At 46.9% G+C, this 23,201-nt stretch overlaps 1 protein-coding gene across 1 annotated transcript in view; it reads right to left on the reverse strand.

The window, feature by feature from the left end:
- The window catches only part of LOC146830518 (complement C4-B-like), a 554,995-nt gene that overhangs the window by 393,826 nt on the left and 137,968 nt on the right, over nt 1–23,201 (reverse strand). Inside the window, exons 8-10 of the mRNA XM_085604724.1 lie at nt 23,062–23,167; nt 19,494–19,626; nt 14,919–15,034 (exon numbers count right to left, since the gene is read on the reverse strand). Coding sequence (XP_085460850.1) covers nt 14,919–15,034; nt 19,494–19,626; nt 23,062–23,167 — 355 coding nt within the window. The remainder of the gene's footprint in view (nt 1–14,918; nt 15,035–19,493; nt 19,627–23,061; nt 23,168–23,201) is intronic.

The raw sequence follows: 23,201 nt of genomic DNA on the forward strand, positions 1-23,201 counted from the left end.
GATAAATATTGTGAAAGAGGTATTTATTTAGCCGGCCATAAAGAAAAAAGGGACTCCAGGCAATGGTAGTGTGGTAGCCACCTTGTATTGGGGGTGCAACATGTGTGAAGTATTTGAAAGTAAGTGCATATACAAATGTACAATAGTTTGCAAAAAGGTAAGTGCATGAATTGAGCTAAGCTATTTCCAGATGAAAAAAACATAAAATAAATTTTGAATAAAAAGATATATGGTATTTTAATATTCAAATGAGACGTGGAAATAAAACTGAAGCTTCTGGATCTGGCACACAGATATTTGTGCTTCAGTCAGGGAGTATTTGGCTGCCAGCAAAGAACACTGAGTTGGATTTTAAAGCGTTACACAAATGTTTTATTTACTCAGGAGAATACGTTGTCTTATCTAATGTTCATGATGCTCCTATTGATGGTGTTTGAGGGCTGGGCTCTTTTTTTAGGGTATTTATGGAAGGCATTGTGCAAGCTTTAGGCTTCTGTTTGAGGGGGATTGTGCTTGGTTAGTATTTCAAATCTGGCAAAACAGCAGCAGTCATCAAGGAGCAGCAGGTAAGAACACGATCAGTAGCTAAATGGTGTTTGGGGGCACAGTGGTTTGGGGCACTTGCAGGAGGGACATTGAGGAAGACACTGTATGGGGCTTCTGTGGAATGGGTAAGTGAAAGTAGGAGACAGGTAAGTAATGCATCTGGGTAATAAACAGGATACGTTCACTCTGCTGCCTGAGAATGAACACGCCCTTTCATACTATTAACCCAGCCGAGTAGGTTTACGGCATTGATACTTATTGGTCCCATGTCATGTGTGGCCCCTTCAGCATCATTGATATTTGCACAATACATTTGGGAATTGTAGTTTTGATTTTGAACATGTTAGGCAGTGTTTTTGTTTTAAGTGGGCAAGGTCTTGTCTCTACTGGGTTCTCATTTCTGCATCTGACAGTACAGTCTCAGCAAAAGAAAATTTGCAACCCAAAAAAACATATAGATAAATACAAATTTGTGTGATAGTATTGGAAGTTGTACCTGACTGAAGCCACTGTAGATGTGGCACTGAGGAAGAAAGCAGTCGGAGGAAGAGAATGAAAAGTAGGAGAATATGGGCCAAAAGGTGGACTAGGAAGGTTAGGATGGCCAGTGCCAAGAGGACAAGAAGAACCAGGCCCTGGGATATCCAATCTTTGAGGACCAGGGTTATCAATGCCAGCGGGGACCAAGAACAAGTAGACGATGAGAAACAGGACAATGAAAAACAGCACTAGAGTTACTCCGATCAGGGTTAGGAGAAACAGGAGGATGTAAAACAGGGATCTGGTCACAGAACTTAAAGACCAGAGTTAGAAGGGGTGACAAGAAGGGCGATGAGGGCCTGTGAACACCAACCTGGACCAGAGAGATATGGAAAACCAGTGCCAGGAATAGCAAAACCAAGTAGACAGATCAAAGAGGACCATTACCAGGAGACCAAATGGAGAGAAGGACCAGTGGCAGGAGGGCCAAGACCACAGACATCAGATCAAGGAGACCCAAGGGTTCAGAAGCAAAAGGACCAGCATACCCTGCCAACTTATGGCGAACAAAGCAAAAACCAAAGGAAATGATGGACGGAGTGTTGAACATTGCAAGCACTCACACCCAGTCAACAGATCTAGGTTTGATCCATCACCGTTCTTTAGCCCACTCTGCCACCCCAGTTCAGACATGGCCATATGCAAATCAGTCTGAACCTGTGCCTCATAGGAACAGTCCAGCCCGAACTGCCAAGCCATGCCTTCCCTGGACCGGAAACAAGCTTCCTAGGACCGGTTTCTGGCATTTCAGCCGTCTTCAGCCAGGCTTGCTTGAATCCAGTGGCAAAGTGAGCAAGGGACTCACGTCTGAGCATACCCTGCCAACTTATGGCGAACAAAGCGGTACAAAAGGGGGTGGTGATGGACGGAGCATCAGAACCAATCAAACACTCACACCCTGACGATGCTAGACAGCGCAGCAGAAGTAACAATAGCTCACCAGAACCTGAGGGAATTTGTTAAGCATTTGTTGTACACACTCAGTCAGCAAATGATTTCACACACTCAGACTGAACGCCAGACCAATTGTTTTTGTATAAAAATATTCTTTTAGTTATTTTATTTTCTAGAACCAAGCAAGCCTGGCACAGATAAGCAATAAATACTTTACAGTAGTAATGCAGTTTGTAAACAGTTTGAATTGTAATTTTATATGCACTTTGTTTGGATTACAGTACTGGTACTGAGACTGCAATGCTTTGGAAATACAGTACATATACTTTGTATAGGCTTTTTAGTAAAATTACAGGTAAATTACTTTTGAGATTACTTTTCTTACACAATTCAGTATACCTGGATAAGGCACTGGGACATTTCCTGTAAAAAGGTAAGTAAAATCGTTTAGGTTACAGTTTAAAAGCTTTTGATAGGTTTCCTAACTCTACACTTAAAAACTTTTCACAGAAAAACAGTCAATGCTATCCTGTGGAGGAAAATAGTGTTATCGGTTTAAGGGTAAGTATCGGTTGTGGGAGTTGGTGTTCTGGGGGTAGACTCAGGGGTCCCCCAGGGTCAGGGATTCACTCTTGTTACACCCTCAGTGGCACTAGGGCGGCCGGGTGCCCAATGTTATCCAATGGGGGATAGGGGCCTCCGGTTAATGGCTGCTGAGAAGCAGGCCACTTGGTTGTGGGAGCAAAGCCCCAGGACTTTAGCTCAGGACAAATGGGGAAACAAAGTAGCACCAAAGGTACACCCTCAGCGGCACTATAGCGGCCGGGTGCATGGTGCTGTTTCGCCATCGGGCGCCCTGTTACTTGCAATGGGGATTCTTCGGTTTGCAAAGGCACTGCAGGCTCGGGGACGAAGGTCTTCTGGGTGTGACCACCACTTCGAGAGGTAAGTTGGGATGTTAGGGGTTGGCTAGGCACAGTCCGTTGGGCAACCAGAACCAGGAAATACAGGGCCAGGAAGTTCTTCGACTAGCATGAACTGAAGACCAAGAAACATCAGAACTAGAAAAGGCTAGGCTGATCTGTGACAGGACAAGTTCTAGCAGAGCCATACATGCAAGGTGCAGGAGGACGAGGGCCAAGAGGATCAGGATCAGATTGAAGAGGTTCAAGTCGATCAGGACCTGAGGGGCAATGGCCAGCATGTCTAGGAATAAGAAGGACAGGGATTTGGAAGACCATGGGGGGCAGTGCCAAGGGTACCCAGAAGACAAGGGCAAGAGGACTACGTAAACTAAAAGGATCACGACATTGAGGACCAGAAACAGGGCTAAGAGGGTCATGAAGATCAGGACCTAGGGGACCAGGGATCCGAATACCAAGTGTGCCAGGCCAATCATTTCATGTAGCAGGACCAGGGTGAGGAGGATCTGAGGCAAGAAGACCAACCAGCACCAGGCAGACTAAGTGAAATAGACAGTGGTGGGAGGAGAACCAGGACCAAAATAACCAGGCTGAGGAGGACCTGAACAAGGAGAACCTGGATCAACAGGACCTTGATCAATGTTTGCAGTACCAGTAGGACTAAATGGACAAGAATCAGATCCCAGAGAACAAGGAGAAACCAAACCAGGAGGACAAAGACTAAGAGTGTCAGGACACGAGAAGCAAGACGAACCAGGACCTACGGTACCAGGGCCAGGAGGTGGGCAGTGAGGCGAACATAGACAAGGTGACTAGGACCAAGAGGACCACAGAGGAACAGGGCAAGATGGGCCAAGGCTGGGGAAACCAGGAAGGGACACGATGGGCAAAAATAAATATTTATGATAAAAAAACTCAATGGGATAAGAAGGACCAGGACCAAGGAGACCAAGACTCAATCAATCAATCAATCATGAAATTTATATCGCTCACTACTCACCCGGAAGGGTCTCAAGGCGCTTGGGGAGGGGGGCTGCTACTGCTCGAACAGCCAGGTCTTGAGCTGTCTCCTGAAGGCGAGGTGGTCCCGGGTCAGTCTGAGGTGGACGGGCAGGGAGTTCCATGTCTTCGCCGCCAGGTAGGAGAAGGATCTTCCTCCGGCGGTGGTTCTCTGGATGCGAGGGACGACGGCGAGGGCGAGGTTCGCGGATCGTAGCTGGCGGGTGGGCGTGTAGAAGGTCAGTCGGTCGTTGAGGTATCTTGGGCCCAGGTCGTGGAGGGATTTGTATGCGTGGGTGAGGAGTCTGAACGTGATCCTCTTGTTGACAGGGAGCCAGTGCAGGTCTCTTAGGTGGCTCGAGATGTGGCTGCGTCGGGGGACGTCCAGGATGAGTCGGGCGGAGGCGTTCTGGATACGTTGAAGTCTTTTCTGGAGATTGGCTGTTGTACCGGCGTAGAGGGTGTTTCCGTAGTCTAGTCTGCTGGTGACGAGGGCCTAGGTGACCGTCTTCCTGGTCTCGGTCGGGATCCATCGGAAGATCTTGCGGAGCATGCGAAGGTTGTGGAAGCAAGCTGAGGAGACGGCGTTGACTTGTCTGGTCATCGATAGGGAAGAGTCCAGGATGACGCCCAAGTTGCGTGCGTGGTCCGTTGGTTTGGGTGCGGTGCCTAGTGCCGGGGGCCACCAGGAGTCATCCCATGCGGAGGGCGACGGTCCCAGGATGAGGACTTCTGTCTTGTCCGTGTTCAACTTCAGGCGGCTGATGTTCATCCATTCGGCGACGTCTTTCATCCCTTCGTGTAGGCTGGCTTTGGCGGTGTCAGGGTCTCTGGTGAGGGAGAGAATCAGCTGGGTGTCATCGGCGTAGGAGATGATGTTGAGGTTGTGTAGGCGTGCGATGGCAGCGAGGGGTTTCATGTAGATGTTGAAGAGAGTGGGGCTGAGCGATGATCCTTGCGGGACGCCGCAGATGACTTCGGTGGCCTCAGAGCGGAACGGAGGGAGGCGTACGCTCTGTGTTCTGCCGGAGAGGTAGGAGATGATCCATTCCAGGGCCTTCCCTTGGATACCGGTGTCGTTGAGGCGTTGGACTAGGGTGTGGTGGCAGACAGTGTGAAATGCTGCGGAGAGGTCTAGGAGGATGAGTGCCGCTGTTTCGCCGTTGTCGAGCAGGGCTCGGATGTCGTCGGTGGCTGCGATGAGGGTGGTCTCGGTGCTGTGGTTGGCTCTGAATCCGGACTGCGATGGGTCGAGGGATCCGTTCGTCTCGAGGAAGGCGGCCAGTTGCTTGTTGACGATCTTCTCGATGACCTTGGCAGGGAAGGGAAGGAGCGAGATGGGGCGGAAGTTCTTGAGGTCGGTCCGGTCCGCTGTTGGTTTCTTCAGCAGTGCGCTGAGCTCGGCGTGCTTCCAGCTCTCCGGGAAGGTGGCTGTGTCGAAGGAGGTGTTGATGATGTCTCGGAGGTGGGGTGCGATGGTAGAGGCGGCCTTGTTGAAGACATGGTGGGGGCACGGGTTGGTCGGAGATCCGGAGTGAATGGTGTTCATCATGCGTGTCATGTCTTCGGGGGTCACCTCGGTCCATGTCTGGAGGGTGGCGGCGGGGTGTGTAGGTTCGACCGATGGGTGCGGGGGTGGAACGCCGAAGCTGTTGTGGATGTCGGCGATCTTGCGGTGGAAGTAAGAGGCGAGGGAGTCGCAGAGGTCCTGCGAGGGAGTGATGTCGTTGTTGCCGGTGCTGGGGTTGGAGAACTCCTTGACGATGTTGAAGAGCTCCTTGCTGTCATGGGCGTTCTTGTCCAGTTGTTCCTTCAGAGATTTCTTCTTGGTGGTGCGGATGAGCTGGTGGTGTCTGCGGGTGGCGAGTTTGAGGGCGGTCATGTTGACGGTGGTTTTGTCGAGGAGCCAGGCCTTCTCGAGGGTGCGGCAGGCCTTCTTGGAGTCCTTGAGTTCGTCGGTGAACCAGGGGGCCTTCTTGCTTCTGGGTCTGGTGAGTGGGTTCTTCATTGGGGTGAGGTCATCGGCACAGGAGGTCAGCCACTGCGTGAGGTCGAGGGCAGCTGTGTTAGGGTCCGTTGTCCTGACTGGTGGGTTCTGGCTGAGGGAGGTGGTGAGCTGGTCGACGGTGATCTTGCTCCAGTTTCTGTGGGGAACCTGCTTCGGGTGGTGGTGGATCGTGTTCTTTTTGAAGCTGAAGTGCACGCAGCTGTGGTCAGTCCAGTGAAGTCCGGTGGAGTGGCTGAAGGTGACGTGCTTGCTGGATGAGAAGAGGGGGTCGAGCGTGTGGCCGGCATAGTGGGTGGGGGTGTTGACCAGTTGCTGGAGTCCGAGGTTGGCGAGGTTGTCCAGCAGGGCGGTGGTGTTGCGGTCGTTGTTGTTCTCCAGGTGGAAGTTGAGGTCCCCGAGGAGGATGTAGTCGGCGGAGGGGAGGGCGTGAGGGCTGATGAAGTCCGTGATGTCTTCGCAGAACTGTGTGCGTGGTCCAGGGGGTCTGTAGATGAGGGTGCCTCTGAGGGTAGTCTTGGGGTCGGTGTGAATCTGGAAGTGCAGGTATTCGGCGGCGTTGAATGTGTCGATGGAGTCAGTCGAGATGCGGATGGTGCTTTCGTGAACGATGGCGATGCCCCCTCCGGTCTGGTTGACGCGATCCTTCCTGATGATCTTGTAGCCGTCCGGGATGGCTATGGCGATGTCGGGGGCTGAGGAGGCGTTCATCCAGGTTTCCGTGAGGAAGGCGATGTCTGGAGATGCGGTGTCGAGGAGGTTCCAGAGTTCCACGGCGTGTCTGTGGACAGAGCGGGTGTTGAGCAGGATGCACTTGAGGTGGTTGCTGTTGTCCGTCCTGATGGGTGCGGTGCCGGGTCGGAGGCAGGAGAAGTTGCAGGATCGGCAGGCGAAGGGTCCATGGGTGCGTCGCGGGGATGCTCGGTAGCACCCGGGGGCTCGGGCGGTGTTGAGTGCGATGAGTGTGGCGGCATCGTAGGTCCTGCGGGGGGGCTGGTGGACGCGGGGGCCAGGGGGTCTGGCGCTGGGCGCGGTCCAGGCGCGGACGGGCGCAGACGGGCACAGACGGGCTTACCTTTGGCGCACCTTCGGCGCTCAGTCGGCGCTCCCGCTGCGCGCGTCCGCTGCGCAGTCGCTCAGGGGGCGTCATAAGTAGGAGCCGGGAGGGAGAGGGTCGGCCGGGAGGCGGGAGGATCAATGGGCGAGGAGGGGAGGCGGAGCTACGGGGCAGCGGCGGGAAAGCAAGGAAGTGACCGGGGCAGCGGGGCCGGTGAGCAAGTGAGGAGCGGGGGCAGAGGCGGCAGGCTGCGGGCGGAAGGCGGACTTTAGGAAGAAGCAGAGGGCAGCGGCGAAAAAGAGGTGAGCGGTAATCTGCAGCAGCAGCGGTCAGGCAGCAGGTAAGGCAGTAGGCAGGCGAGCGGCAGAGCAACGTGGAAGGAGCGACCGCCTGTGGGGGGGAGACTAGATAGCAGTTGGGTAGGTCCAGGAGAACTAAGGCCAGGAGAACCCAAACTATAAGGAACAAGGCCAAGAGCACAGAATCTCTAGAAGGACAAGGACTATGAAAAACAAAAATAGCATCATGTTGGCCTAGAGTGCCAGGTAGCTAAGACAAGGTTCACAGGCAGCCAGAGTCAGAAGAAAAGAAAAATAGTTCTAATAGGACCAGGAAACAAAGAACTAAGGGGACCAGGAATATCAGGAAAAAGAGCTTCAGGACCTTGAGTACCAGAATCAGGAGAACTAGGGTGAAGAGGAAAAGGAGGATCAGGAGCAGGGACAGCAGGACTAGAATGATCACCGTCTGGAGATCCTGTCCAGTGCTAGGAATAGGAGTAGCAACAGGCTGGCCAGGCCCATTAGGACCAGATAAAGGAGGAGCATGATATGATGGGTTTGTGCAGCACGAGCAGCACAAGGTCAAGCAGTCGTAAGACCAGGGCTAAGAGGATCACGACCAGATCCAGGAAGACAAGATTCAGGCTGATAGGACTGAAGGCTAGATTAAGCAAACAAGACAAGGGGGTCAGTACCAAGAATAGGACCACAACCAAGATGACCAGTACCAGAGCAAAGATGATTATAAGGATCAGCACCTATAGGAATAGGCCTAAAAGTGCCAGGAAGACCATGGCCATAAGACCAGTGCCCAGAATACCAAGTGGAGCAGAAAGACCAGGACCTGGAGTTAGTAGGACCAGGGTGAGGAAGATCAGGAGTCCAGACTAAGGCTACGGAGATTGGACATCCATTGTTTGGGTCCTCTTAAGCCTGGTCATTTAGGTCCTGGTTCTCCTCCCACCACTATCTATTTCACTTAGTCTGCCTGGTGCTGGTTGGCCTTCTTGGATGTCCAGAAGAACCAGGACCAAAACGACAAGACCGTTGGGTCTGGTGCAAGAAGGACTATAAGGACGAGGCACAAGGCCAGGAGGATAAGGATGATCCAAAGCCGGAAGACAAGAGCTAAGACGGCAATGCCTAAGACGGCCAGGACACAAGAGGCCAGGTATACCGAAGTGACCAGCAGGACTAGGAACTGATGGCCTGGGAATTAGATGAGCAGGATGGGAAGGATCAGTAGGGCCAGGTTAAATGGACAAGGATAAGGAAGACCTGGAAATGAAAGATGGAGCTAGGAGAAGGGGGATGAGGATGACCAAAAGGACCTGAACCAAGGGGGCCCAAACAAGGAGGACCAGAAAAAAAGGATTAAGTCTAGTGGATACAAACCCAGGAAGAAAATCCAGACTGTGAGGACCAGGAATAGGAAGACCATTACTAGAAAAAAACAGACAGAGTGAGAAAGACTTGGAGAACAGGACCTGAAGAAGCTGGCTAGGCAACCAGAACCAACAAGACAAGAGCTAATAGGACCAGTGGCTCCACAACCAAGTGGAAAAGGAAGCTCAATTCACAGAGGCCCAGAGTATCAGGACCTGGCATACCAGGACAAGCAGGACTAGGATGAGGAAGAAAAGGAATACCAGGACAAGAAAGGCTAGGATGACCTGAACAAGGAGGATCAGGATAAAGTGGACAAATAGTCTAAGATAACAACGTGCAGGAGGACCAGGGCCAAGAGTATCATGACATGTTGGAGGAGGACCAGGAGAACTAGTGAGGTCAGGAATAGGTGGACTATGGCCATTAAGGCCAAGGACCATATGGTGATGGGTTAGGTGGACTTGAAGGATCAAAATAGACAGGACCTGGAAAAGGGCAAGTATGACCAGAGAGGTCAAAACCAAGGAACCAGGACATAACATTCCAAGCCGAGCAGGGGGACTAGAAACTGGGAACAAGGGTATTATGACAAGGCTTGTTGATGATCAGGGGAACCAGGTCAGCCAGAATCACAAGGACCAATAGGACCAGATATGGACCAAAATGACCAGGCACAGAGCAAGAGAACCTAATAAAGAGGAAATGGACCAATGGAGGCAGTACCAGATGGACCACAAGGACCAGGGAAAGGAGAATCAGGATGACACAAACCAGGAAGACACAAACCAGAAAGACAAGGACTGCCAGCCCTAGGAGGACCAGGGCTACGTGGATAAGGATCCAGAAAACTAGCGTGGATCAGGATGAGGATTAGTAGTACCAGGATCAGGAGGAAAATGGTTCTTATTTATGCCTCTATACTGCCAACCTTTAGAAACCCCTATCTATCCAGCCCACATATAGAACTGATAAGTATTTGATGAAAAATCAGAGCATGCAAAGTGAATATAAAGCTGGGACTGTCATGAACTAACCTTTGAGCGTAGAAGACACGGTCTGATGCTGGCACAGTAAACTGAGGGAGTATCTGGGGGCACAGGGACTGAAACTTGACAGACGAGTTTGACAGTGGATGGGTGAAAATGAGTGTAGTCTGTGAAGGAGTGAAGGGTGGCGGAAAGGGTTTGAGAAACTCAGATGGCTAGAGTCAAGAAACAATGGTTAATGGCTAACAAATGCATCAAAGGGCTATGGCAGTCAGCAAAAGGAATCTCAAGATCATAAGAAGGCTCTGATCAGCAGAAGAAGGGATGATGGAGGCTCCAGATAGATCATCTTAGATGGCCTAAAGATGGATTCTGTGTGACCCCCTGATTTTTGTGCTGACATTCCATGTTTGCGTATGTGAGGTGGATATGTAGAGTGGGGCGTGACAGGGAGATAGCAGAAATGTGACGTATCTATTAAGATAAGCTCCACCCACGGAATGTCTTCTCAACATAGAGTAACTCAAAGCAGCGATTTGCTCTGCCTTGTATCACTCTGGACTTACTAAGTCACGCAGAGCCAAGCATGGTGCCATTCGTCTGGTCTACGGAGTAGACCGTACGAATAAACAGTATTGTGGCCCATGGAGACTAAAATAGTTCATCACTTTCTAGGGTTGCAAACCTACATTGGAAAAGCTAAGTTTCTGGAAAATAAGCTAGATTTAATCAGAGACTCGGGCCCGAATTATTGTTTGACGAGCGGTAGTTTGTCTATCAGGGTGACAGAGGACATCACCTCTGCTATTGTGACTGACTACCATCTAACAAATTTGTAGATCACTGCCGACCTAGCAGTCATTTCAGTAGATTGAAAGGATCCACTATCACAGCGATTCCTTCCAGTGCTCAAAATGTTTGGTGGATGGCTGCTGTTAGGTATCAAAGACGTTCACCCAACTTTTCAAAAGTTTGCTCTTCTGAAGCAAATTCCTAAAGCTGGAGGTTGTTTCAGAAAAACTACTGACCCCCATATTTTTCACCCAGGAGTGTAAGGACATTCTTTTTCTCTTCTGTCCCTCATTGACAGGCTTTCTCTGGCAGTGACGAACAGGAAAAATAGACATTATACTAACTAGCCTAAACACAGCGGACAGTGAAATGTCTTCACTTTGACAATCCCTAGTCTGTCGTGCCACTGGAGGAAGTTTCCCATCAACAGAGCTAAAGGGGGTTCCATCGATGGAGATCGTAAGGCCCATCTTCTGTTTCTAAATGAGGCAGATGGACTGAGGGTTTTTCAGACAGTGTACTCGGACAGCGGACAGGGCAGCACAGGACGTCGATTTACCAGTGAAACAATGTGCTACTATTAAATTAAATACAGTGCACAAGATCTTCACGACATCCGTAGGTATGTTGTGTGCCGTCCACACTTCTATGCCCTCGACAGCGAGTTGGTTTCGGGGTGCAAAGACTGCTGTTGGATTCCCCAACTTGATCTAGAATCACCTAGGGATTTTTTATCTCCCACGTTGCAAGGTTCAGCTCAGGAACACAAGGACAATCATTTAAAGATGTTCCTGTTAAATACACGATCTATGAAGAAACATGAGTTTCAGATTTATGATATGTTAGCTGACCTTAATCCTGATGTTATCTTTTTTACCGAAACTTGGCTCACCGAAGCCTCTAATCCGACGATTGCCAATGCTATTCCAGTTGGGTATTCGATTATGAGGAAAGATCGTCCTTTAGGCAGGGGTGGCGGCTTAGCCATTATTTTTAAAAGCTCCTTCAGCTGTACCTCTCTAGCTCTACCCAATTTAGATGGTGCAGAAAGTTTGGGTTTTCTTTTTTATGTCTCAGCCCATCAAACGATCGCGGGAGCTCTGATTTACCGGCCCCCCGGTCCGACCAATGGATTTCTCGAATCTATAGGCCAGTTGTCTGCTTCCATTGCTGCTAATCATAGCCAGTGTCTTGTTTTGGGTGACTTTAACATTCATATGGATAAGGCACTGGATCCTGTGACCATACAATTGTATGAATCTCTGGATATTTTTAATCTTACCCCCTACCTCAAACAAGCCACCCATGAAAAAGGACACACCTTGGATCAAGTCTTTTCCTCTGCGAAGATTGTATCCGAGGTACCACTCGCACTAACGTGGTCAGATCACTACTTAATAAAGTTCAATATCAGGAAAGAGTTAAATAAAGTAGGGCCTACGGGCAAATCTCTTTCCCGGAGCAGTTTTAGAGCTTTTAACCTGATGACACCCGAGGCAATTCAGAGTGCTTTAAGTCTGCGTCCTCCCCTGCTGTGTGGTCAGCCTGATCAAGATGTATCATCTCTGGAAAACTGGCTAAATCATCAGGCTCTGATTCTGGCACCCCCCAAAATGAAGGTGGAAACATTTACAAGAGTGTCAGCCCCATGGTTTACTATCACTTTAAAAACAAGCAAAAGCGCCTGTAAACATCTAGAACGGATATGGCGTAGACATTATAATCCCGCAGATAAAGCCACTTATAGCCAAGCCCTGAAGGATTATTATAAGAAAGTACGTGAGGAGAAAAGATAGTTCCTAATGACAAAAATTGAACGGGCAGCTAATAAGAGTAGGGAACTCTTCACGATCGTGAAAGGCTTCTCCTCCCCTTCTTCCATTAGATGCCTGTTTACTCCTTCAAGTGATTGGATCAAACGGATGGCTAGCTTTTTCCATGATAAAATTACAGTCATTCAAAACTCTTTTAAGAGTAAACCTTGTGAAGATAAGACACAGGATCTCAGGCAAGACGTAGGTCTTATGCAATTCCCTAATATTAGCCTTGATCAGTCCCTTTCTATTATGAAAGGACTTAAATCTGGCTCGACCTCTGATCCTTGTCCTGCTAAAAATCTATCAGCCATTGCGGAAGTGATCAACCCCATTGTAAACACCATTTTAAATTCTCTTTTGCAGGAGGGCCTTATGCCCCAAGCTTGGAAAAGTGCCAACATTTTACCCCTTTTAAAAAAACCTAAGGCCGACCCCGACGATGTTAGCAACTATAGGCCGATTTCTTTGCTACCCTTTTTCACCAAAGTGCTGGAAAAGTTTATAAATAAAATAATTACAGACTTTTCCGAAGCGAGCAACCTTCTCCACCCCAGTCAATCAGGCTTTAGAGCCAATTTCAGCACAGAAACTGCTCTGCTGGAGATGGCAAAACTGTGTTGGATAGGGGTGACAGAGCAGTGCTGGTGCTGCTTGATCTTTCCGCGGCCTTCGATACCGTCCCCCATGAACTTTTATTACAAAGGTTGGAGAGGGGCGGCTTTGGAGGCCTGGTCTTGAAATGGATGAGATCCTTTCTCAGTAACCGGTCCCAAACGGTGTGGGCACCCCCTTTTTCAGCTGAAATTCCAGCCTTGAATGTCGGGGTTCCACAGGGATCTATTATTAGCCCTACGCTATTTAATCTGTACATTGCCCCCCTCGCCCTTCTGGCGGAAAATCATGGAGCCAAAATAGTATCATACGCGAACGACACTCAGTTGTTGTTCACTAGTGAGAAGGGTTCGGAGTTTGATTGGGAATGTATAAGAAACTGCCTTGGGAAGAATTTTACATTGTTTAATGATAACCAATTAAAATGTAACTCCGATAAATCGGAGATTATTTTTTTGGGCCCCCAAGCCCATGAAGCCTGGCTTTCCTGGTGGCCACAGGATATGTGTCCCCCGCTCTCGGAAGTGACACTCGTAAAGAATCTGGGGGTTAAATTGGACTCTGCTCTTTCCATGAAGACGCAAGTCCAATCTGTCACTGGTACTTGTTTCGGGATTTTGAAGATGTTGAAAAACTTTCTTCCACTTCTCCCTGTATTGCATCGAAAAACAGTGGTACAGGCTCTGGTGTTGTCAAGACTCGACTATGTGAACTCTTTATACCTGGGTCGTCCCGAGTATTTATTAAGTCGGCTTCAAACTATCCAAAATGTGGCAGCCAGGGCTATCTTTCTTACTAAGCCCAGAACTCATACCTCTCAATTGTTGTCTTCACTCCACTGGCTCCCAGTGAAAAAAAGAATTCACTTTAAGGCTATGGTTTTGTTTTTTAAATCCCTTCATGGGATTGGGGCCCCGTACCTACGGGAAAGACTTCAACCTTACACTCCTCAACGTTCTTTCTCCTCTCAGTCCCTAACCCTAATCCCTAAATTTAGGCTTTCACGGTTTGGAGGAAGATCTTTCCAGGTCACGGCCTCTCGCCTCTGGAATGGTCTCCCCATTTCACTCCGTCAAAACTCTGATCTTTTCTCCTTCAGACGAAACCTGAAGACGTGGCTTTTTCAGCTCTAGCTCTCCTTCCCCTTTATTTATTAGGACGGCATCTATGGGCGTTTATTTGCTTTTGTTGGTTGTCTGTGGTCACCTGTAGCGCCGGGACACTCTTTGGAGTAGCTGTGCGCTGTATAAATCACGAATAACATAACATAACATACTCCGCCACATTTGCTACAGAGTACACTGTCTGCCAAACTCTAAATTGGGCCTTAATTGTGGGTAGAAAGTTATCTTCATTTTTGAGCAACCAAGGTTTGAATGGGCACCAAGACCAGCCTGTATTGTCACATGCATAAGATGATTTCAGAGGGCCCCCTCTGTGAAACCTGTGTACGTATCTTGAAAACATAAATATCGTTAACGTACATATATGTGGAATTATATATAGTAAAACTTTACTTACCTATAGAAACTTACCTTAACAATATTTTTGCTCTCGATATTCTGAACATTTTAGCGGAAGGAAGCAGTAGCCTCATCCGTCGAGGTCCCACCAAATTCATGATGGAACAGAGCCAGAGATACTGTCAATCTCTGGGATATATCCATGCTTATCCAGATAAAGACCATTGAAACTCTCATGGTGTCAGAAGTGGGTGATGTGCTTGTTGGCTGACCTAAAGTATTGGTAGTGTTTTCCATGTAATACTTATTTCCCACCATTTTCTAGCATAAGAAATAGCAAGCGATTCTGCCCGGACCATCTTGAACAAATTCCTGACCTACTGCGGGACCACCATAGTGTCTCCAATGGAACAGATGTGAAGGGCTGATTACTTGTCTTTATTTATTTACATAATGTGTGTGTGTTCCTTTGCCTATGGCTTTCCCATGATGAAGTAAGACTACATATCCCATAAAGCATAGTGATGTGTTTAGTCACCGTGTTTGCCCTCTAATGTTCAGCCTCATCACTCCCAGAAGGAGCCGTGCACGTGTCTAGCTCACGTCATACTCACCTGCACCTTAAAAGACGTCCCCGGAACAAAGTACCGCTCAGTCTTCGAAAGGTCCACCACGTAAGGAGACGCCACAAATTTCACAGTGCTCAGCTCCTGCTCTTCGAGGGCCCCAGCTGTAGAGTGAAACAAGGGGTCCAAACTGTAAACACAGCACTTTTAAGCTTTTAAGTTCTATCACAATTTACAGAAACAGCAAAGTCGAGATGCTCCTAGTTTTAGCAGCAGACTGTGAGTCTGGGGCCTCACTTGGGTCCCTCCAGCTGTGCAGGGGGTGTACCATTTAGGAGGCCCCAGTTAACCTAAGTTCCTTGTACATGTGGGCTGATGTATCAAAGAGTTTGATCCATTATGTGTCTATGGAGAAATGCGTTAATATGAAAGGGCCCTGGCGAGGTGGCTTTAGTCCAGAGAATGGGTGAGTTGCGTGCTCATGACTGAAGTATGCAGTGATCTGCAGGTTACAAGTTGGGATCCACGCAGGGCCATCTTAGACTTTCATCCTTTTGGAGTTTTTGAATTGAGTGCCAATAAATTGTGTAACAGTAGCACACCAGCCACCATCCCATGTGCTTTCAGATGTCACTGTACATCAGCCATTGCCCATTCAAAGACAAAACGTATCACTGACAGAATATCGGAAACACAAATATCGTGAGGACAGAATATTGTGTCACAAATATCGAGGACCAAAACATCGAGAACGTAAGTGCAAAAGGGTAAGTATAGATTTACTATTCTAAACTCCGCATCTACGTATCTTGAAAATATAAATATCGTTAACGTACATATATGTGGAATTATATATAGTAAAACTTTACTTACCTATAGAAACTTACCTTGACAATATTTTTGCTCTCGATATTCTTAACAAGATATTGTGTCCACACAATACGTTTTCTCCACTATTTTCTCTGCACACCAGAAAAATATAACTTCCTTCTAACAGCACAATTGGTCCTTTCTTTAGGGAATTTGACACAATAATCGCTTATAACACACGCTATTTTCATAACTGTTCTCTGATCACTTGCTATTGAATATATACTCGACGCCAGTGCTTACCCCATGGATCTAATACTGCTTCCCAACACAATATCCCATTCTTTACCAATCGTTGACCCCCCTTTGTCGGATTGGGATATCATTTACACGCTACTCATACCCCTCCAGCCTTCCGTCTCAACTCATTCCTGAGCCAAATACACAACATCCTCAACCCACTTTTATTTCATCAAAATAATGGTATCCTGACTCATGCCACTGGCTCACACTATGGTCCAGGCACATTCTCCTCTACAAGGACACATCCACAGGGCTGACACACTGTCAAGGTAAGCATACATAGGAAGTATACATTTACTATTCTTAACTCCACATCTACTTACCTTAATCATAAATTAGTGGCCAGTATTGTGGTGGATTCATAATATGATAAAACGCCTTGTCTTCTATCTCTCGAACCGATCTATCTCGCGTGTCTGGAAGTCCAAACCCACACATGCTTCACTTTCAGTAGGTGTCAGTCAAGGCTCTGTCCCTCGCTCTCTTCTTTTTTACTCCATCTCCTTCGGGGACATCATTTCCTCTTTTGAGCACTCATTCAATTTTGTATGCAAAATACTACATCACAATGCATTAACCATCCATAACATCACAATGCATTAACCGTCCATAACATAGCAATGCATTAACTGTCTAAAACATCACAATGCATTAACCGTCCATAACATCACAATGCATTAACCGTTCATAACATCACAATACATTAACCGTTCATAATATCACAATGCATTAACCGTCCATAACATTTCAATGCATTAACTGTCCAAAACATCACAATGCATTAACCGTCCATAATATCACAATGCATTAACGGATTATAACATCACAATGCATTAACCGTCCATGACATAACAATGCACTAACCGTCCATACCATCACAATGCATTAACCGTCCATAACATCTTAATGCATTAACCGTCTATAACATAGCAATGCATTAACCGTCCTTAACATAGCAATGCATTAACCATCCATAACATCACAATGCATTAACCATCCATAACATTGCAATGCAATAACCGTCCATAACATTGCAATGCAATAACCGTCCATAACATTACAATGCATTAACCATCCATAACATCGCAATGCATTAACTGTCCATAACATCACAATGCATTAATGGACTATAACATCACAATGCATTAACCGTTCATAACATCACAATGCATTAACGGACTACAACATCACGATGCATTAACCGTCCATAATATCACAATGCCTTAACCGTCCATAACATCACAATGCAATAACCGTCCATAACATCACAATGCATTAACTGTCCATAACATCACAATGCATTAACGGATTATAACATCACAATGCATTAACCGTCCATGACATAACAATGCACTAACCGTCCATACCATCACAATGCATTAACCGTCCATAACATCTTAATGCATTAACCGTCCATAACATAGCAATGCATTAACTGTCCTTAACATAGCAATGCATTAACCATACATAATATCACAATGCATTAACCATCCATAACATTGCAATGCAATAACCGTCCATAACATTGCAATGCAATAACCGTCCATAACATTACAATGCATTAACCATCCATAACATCGCAATGCATTAACTGTCCATAACATCACAATGCATTAACGGACTATAACATCACAATGCATTAACCGTCCATAACATCACAATGCATTAACGGACAACAACATCACAATGCATTAACCGTCCATAATATCACAATGCCTTAACCGTCCATAACATCACAATGCAATAACCGTCCATAACATCACAATGCAATAACCGTCCATAACATCACAATGCATTATCGTCCATAAAGTTTCAATGCATTAACTGTCCATAACATCACAATGCATTAACGGACTATAACATCACAATGCATTAACCGTCCATAATATCACAATGAATTAACCGTCCATAAAATCATAATGCAATAACCGTCCATAACATCACGATGCATTAACCGTCCATAACATAGCAATGTATTAACTGTCCATAACATCACAATACATTACCTATCCATAACATCAAAATGCACTAACCGTCCATAACATCACATGCATTAACCGTCCATAACATCGCAATGCATTAACCGTCCATAACCGAGCTACTGCTCCTATCACTCACTTGAGTTTATGCTTGTCTTTGACCTTGTACAGCGCTCCGCTACCTTCTTGCTCTATATAAATATTATACACATTCAACACAAAATACTACATAAATTCATACATACGGCCCCAAAATCGTTTTTTATTTCCTACTTTTTTGCCCTCCTTCAGTCACATGTATTTAATTGTCCTACTATCATTTGTTTCTAGATTGCTTTACAGTTCCTCATGTGAACCTCCTCTAATTCTGAAGTCCTGTATTTCTCCTCCTCATTGGCATCTCTCAAAACAAAACACAATCATACATAACTACTACAACAACCTCAGAATAACATCAGGTTTGGAATGTACAAAAGAATCACACAGATATCCCATTCAACATGGCACAACACTCATCAAGTCACCTGTATAGGACGCAATACAAGGCTTTTATATTCTAAATAGTTGGCCTTCCACTCTCTTGACAAGGTACCTTCTACACTCCTTTTTAGGAAGACTCCCACCTCATCCTATCATGCCAAGCTGACTGGATTTCCAAAAACACAGCCACATACCAGGCATGTGTACAAAGCAGTGAATGGTACTGCCCCAACCCTCTCTGGCATCTTAAACCAGCTGCACTCCATCCAAGATCCACAATCTCTAGTGTGCTAGTTGCACTTGGCAGCACTTGGCCTCCTCGAGGTTCCGAGCAGTGTATTTATCTTCAAGATCCTCTGCACTGGACCTCACTCCCACCAGTCACTCTGGCAAACTTTTGTTCTCCAGATTTGGAAAAAGTATTAAAATGGAATCCATTGTTAATGGAATTAAATGAGGCAGTGCTGCCCTATTCATCAGCAACTGTAAATGTATTTATTGTTTGCTTACATTTCTCATATAGTTTGCCCAAATACTAGACATCGCAACTGATCACTTCGGCTCAATGTTAACCATCTTACCCCCAGTTTTCATGGTATTCGTACTGTTTGTGTTTTTTTAGATGAAATAAATATCTAAACAGCAGGATTCCCAGGGCTACCTCAAGACACGCTTTAGGGTGAATTATTGGCTGGGGGTTGTCATTTTGTGTTTGTTATGTCACTGAGTTATTCTGGTCATGTGAGGTGTATTAGCAGAACTGTCCTGATGTCCATGTTGTTAGTTGGTCCAGAGGATCCTGTGTGTCAGGGTTGAGATGCATTGGAAGTGCTCGAAGAGCAGTGACCCTGCAGGTCAAGACTGAGCTCTATCAGCAGAGATTAGTGCTGGCAAAGTACCTAAAAAGTAGTGGTCATTCAAGTCAGTATTTAGGGGCACGAGTACAGCAGTGGACAGGTCCTGGTGCTGAAATAGGGGGTGTACGGGGAGGTATAAATACATTTGGTGCATTATGGTACTGGTAGTTGAATGGCCCAACACCGCTACTCACTTGCGATCTCCAGCACGGTCACAGCAATGTACAGGTGCCTCCCCTTCAGATCGGCCAGGGACAGATTGAAGGTTTTACAAATGCTTGAAATGCTTTCCCCTGTCAAACTGACCTCAGCCTTCCCCTCCACCAGCTGTTGGTAGAGAAAGACATAGAAAGAAGTAACTAAGAAAACATAATTGATAACTAGCTGATCACAATGATAGAAATGTAGATATTGATTGAGTACATACAAAAAAGACATTGATGATTTCCTGATCACACTCATAGATTTCTTTTGATACAATATGTAAGCAAAAGTATTTGATAACTTGCTGATCACACTGATCTATGTTTTCTAATACAATAACTGAATAACCCACCACAATGATGACATCTTGCCACGGGTGTTCCAGAAGCTACATTTCTGCACATCTGAGGATAGATAACCCCATAGATGTGGCTTGTCATCTTTAATGTGTAAATGCTTATGATGTCTGCATCTTGTTTTGTTCTGGTGTTTTAGGGCATTGTGCACACTGACACAGGCCTGTGCCCTGCTAGGTACATTACAGAGTAATGGAACATAAGCTCTCACCAGTCTTACCTGGCTATCAAGTCAGTAGTGTTTTGTGAATGTTTTAACAGCTGCCTGAAACAGGTGCTACGCATGGCAACATAAAGGTAGCAGCATTCGCTCTGGTCGAGTGAGCCCACACATGTTACGGAGGCTCCTTATGGGCCAATGTGTAACAGATTGTAATAGCTGATCGATGACCCTGTGGTCCTTAGTACAATGGATGTACAAGATCAAGGCCTTCTTGGCGTCCAAGCAGTATAGCCTCTCCTCCTCTTTCAAGGGCAGAGGTGGAGCAAAGAATTGCAGAAGGGTGATGGATTTTCTGACTTGAAGAAAGTCACCTCCTTCGGCAAGAATCCTGCAACACCAGTTTTCCGGGGGAAAAGGTGGTGTACGATGGATGCATGACAGAGCTTGGAGCTCACTCATGCAGCAAGCTGAAGTTATCACTGTGAAAAAAACTGTTGTAGAGACAACGGACACAAAGGACAGCTGTGCATCTGCTAAATTGTGGTACACATACAAAATGTGAGAAGAAAATTAAGGTCAAACCGCGGCATCATAAAAGGCTTGGGTTGACACGTATGAACCAGATCATTGGTCTGGGAAATGCAAAAAGGCAGAAACTGCTGGCAACCAATAACGGTGCTCATTTCACATCCGTGATGGGCTAAAGACAGCACAAAAAGTAAAACATACAACAACTTTGCTTGTAATGGATCTGTATGAAAGGATGTGCACCAGGCTTCAAATCTATCCCAGTGTCCAGCATAAACCGTTTTCGTAGATGGATGCCTGGTCACTAGGATGATATCCACTACTTTGGGAGGAAGTGAGAAAGCAGTCAACTGTCACTGCTCAATCTCCACGCATGGAGTTGTAGATTGTCTAGGCCCAGGTGCAGGCCAGTGCTCTGCTGCTGCGACTAGAGGAGAAGAACCTCTCAAACAGGCCTCCTGATTGGATGACAGGCCCAGAAAGTTTAGACACCACACTCATGATTTGGGCCCGGTTGTTGTTGATCTTCGTCAGATTTCTGGGCAAGAGAGGCAGGTGGAGAAGGATTCTGAGAGGAATTATAGGACATAGGCTTGTTGAATGGGTGCTCCCACTCTAAGGATGTGATGCTCTGCCACCCATGAAGGTAAGAACTTGGTCTGCCTGTTGCCGGGTGGCCATCGCTACAGAGGGCAAACTAAAGCGGCTTGGGAGCTGAAGTTGAGGGAATGGAAAACTGAGCCGTTGTAGGCTGGATCCCTGATTCCGGCCTCAAACGGACTGGTGGGGGTCAACTGCTCGAGTGGAGGACCTTCGAATTGTCTTTGCCGCTATGTCCCTTCTGAAGCCTTGAAAGATGTGACATAGCTGGGGATACTGCTTGTGAAGTCTGGCCACCTACCTATTTACCATCGTATAAGAGCAAGGTGTGGCCCTGGTGCCCATCATTATGTCAGTGAGTGCTTCAGTAAAAGAAAGAAGTGGCTCTGTAAATGCCTGTCCGGGCTGTGCTTACAGAACTCACGTCAGCACATTTGTCTTGACCTCAATGGATGGAAGATGTATGTCCAAACCTTTGACCGCACACTGGATGACCCTAGCAAAAGAAGCTGATTCTTCTGTTATGGGACCATGTTGGAATTGAAACCAGTATCAGGGAATATATCCAGGCCACTAGCCTCATACAAATACATGTACAAAAGTATTGGACATCATCCCCATTGTCATCGCTAAAATTATGTTGGCTTTGGTCAGAGTCTGAGCCAGGCAAGTTGTGAGGCTGGTGGATGATTTCCCAATGTAAGGTGTTCTACCTGAGTTGGAAAGGGGATGGATTGTAGCATTTGTCTTGACTTCGGTCACGGTGGAGTCGGATTAGTTTCAGACAATCGGGTCCTCCTCTGGCATTATCATTATCATTATTATTGTAAAGGACTTATAATGCACGCAGCTGTGCTGAGGGGTCTCAAGGCGGAGGATAGAGGCAGCTGACGGAGACCGCAGCGGGCAGCTAGAAGAGCCATGTCTTCAGATTCTTACAGAAGGCAAGTAAGGGATTACTGTTCCTGAGAGAGGTGGGGAGAGAATTCCGCATTTTAGGACCAAAGCAAATGAGCTGCCCTTCTTGTGGGTAAGATGAAACCTGGGCGTAGCAAACAGCGAGAGGCTGGATGATCTCATCAGACGCGTAAGCACATAGGGCGTCATCGGGCTGGTGTTGACGTGTCAGGTACAGGCATGGCCCATGGTGTGGTAATCATGAGTCAGGTTGGGCGTTGACCCCAGAGTCTACATTGAAGACAAGATGCACAGGCGGTGTCAAGGATGGTTGTGCTGAGAGTAATTTAATAGGAGGCTTTCTATTATAAATGAGACCTGACGGCGCACCAGAGTGAGCTAGAAATGTGACAAATATGTGTATTATGGTTTCTGTCAAAGGAGACTGATAAATATTGGGTGCATCAGGACAAGTTGGGGGACCCATTACTCGCTAAGAGACTGGGATCAAGATCGAGAGGCACCTTGATGTCCTTGCAACTTCGCAAGACTAAAGTAGCAGGACAGGGAGAAATTACGCTTGGATTTCTAATTTTTCTTTATTTACCTGACAACTCAATTGAGAGGAAGATCTGTTTGTGAGAATGGCATTGAGAGCGGGAGCTGTCAATGTGGCCCTCAGTTCCTGTACTAGGCTGGGTCAGTTCAAGTTTTCAACTTTTTAAGTTGATAGCATGAGAATCATTGAGTTGAGTAACATGCCTGAAAGTTTCATGCAATGTGGGCTTTATAACTAGTCAGCATAATGTAACTTTTTTCACAGTGGTGATGCTTGCAATGCAGAGAGTCATCCTCTGAGTAGATGCACCTATTCACTGCTCCTGAATTAAGAAACCTCTTTGTTAAAGGTGTGGAGCCAATCCACTCCGTGCTTTTCCCATTGCCCTGTGGTGACCCGGAGCTCTGTGGACCCACACATGCGCCCGGTCACCCAGTCAAGTCACACCCACTCACCTTGATCTGCTGCTCCGTGCCTCGCAGGAATTTCTTTGTGCCATCTACGTCCAATATGGCGAACCTCACATAGCTGACCCCTTGAACACTCTTGCCATAGACGTAGCTGGAAAAGAATTTAGATTCATTGGTGTACTGTC

The sequence above is a fragment of the Triturus cristatus genome, chromosome 5_1, assembly GCF_964204655.1.
Source record: "Triturus cristatus chromosome 5_1, aTriCri1.1, whole genome shotgun sequence".
NCBI classification, from domain to species: Eukaryota; Metazoa; Chordata; class Amphibia; order Caudata; family Salamandridae; genus Triturus; species Triturus cristatus.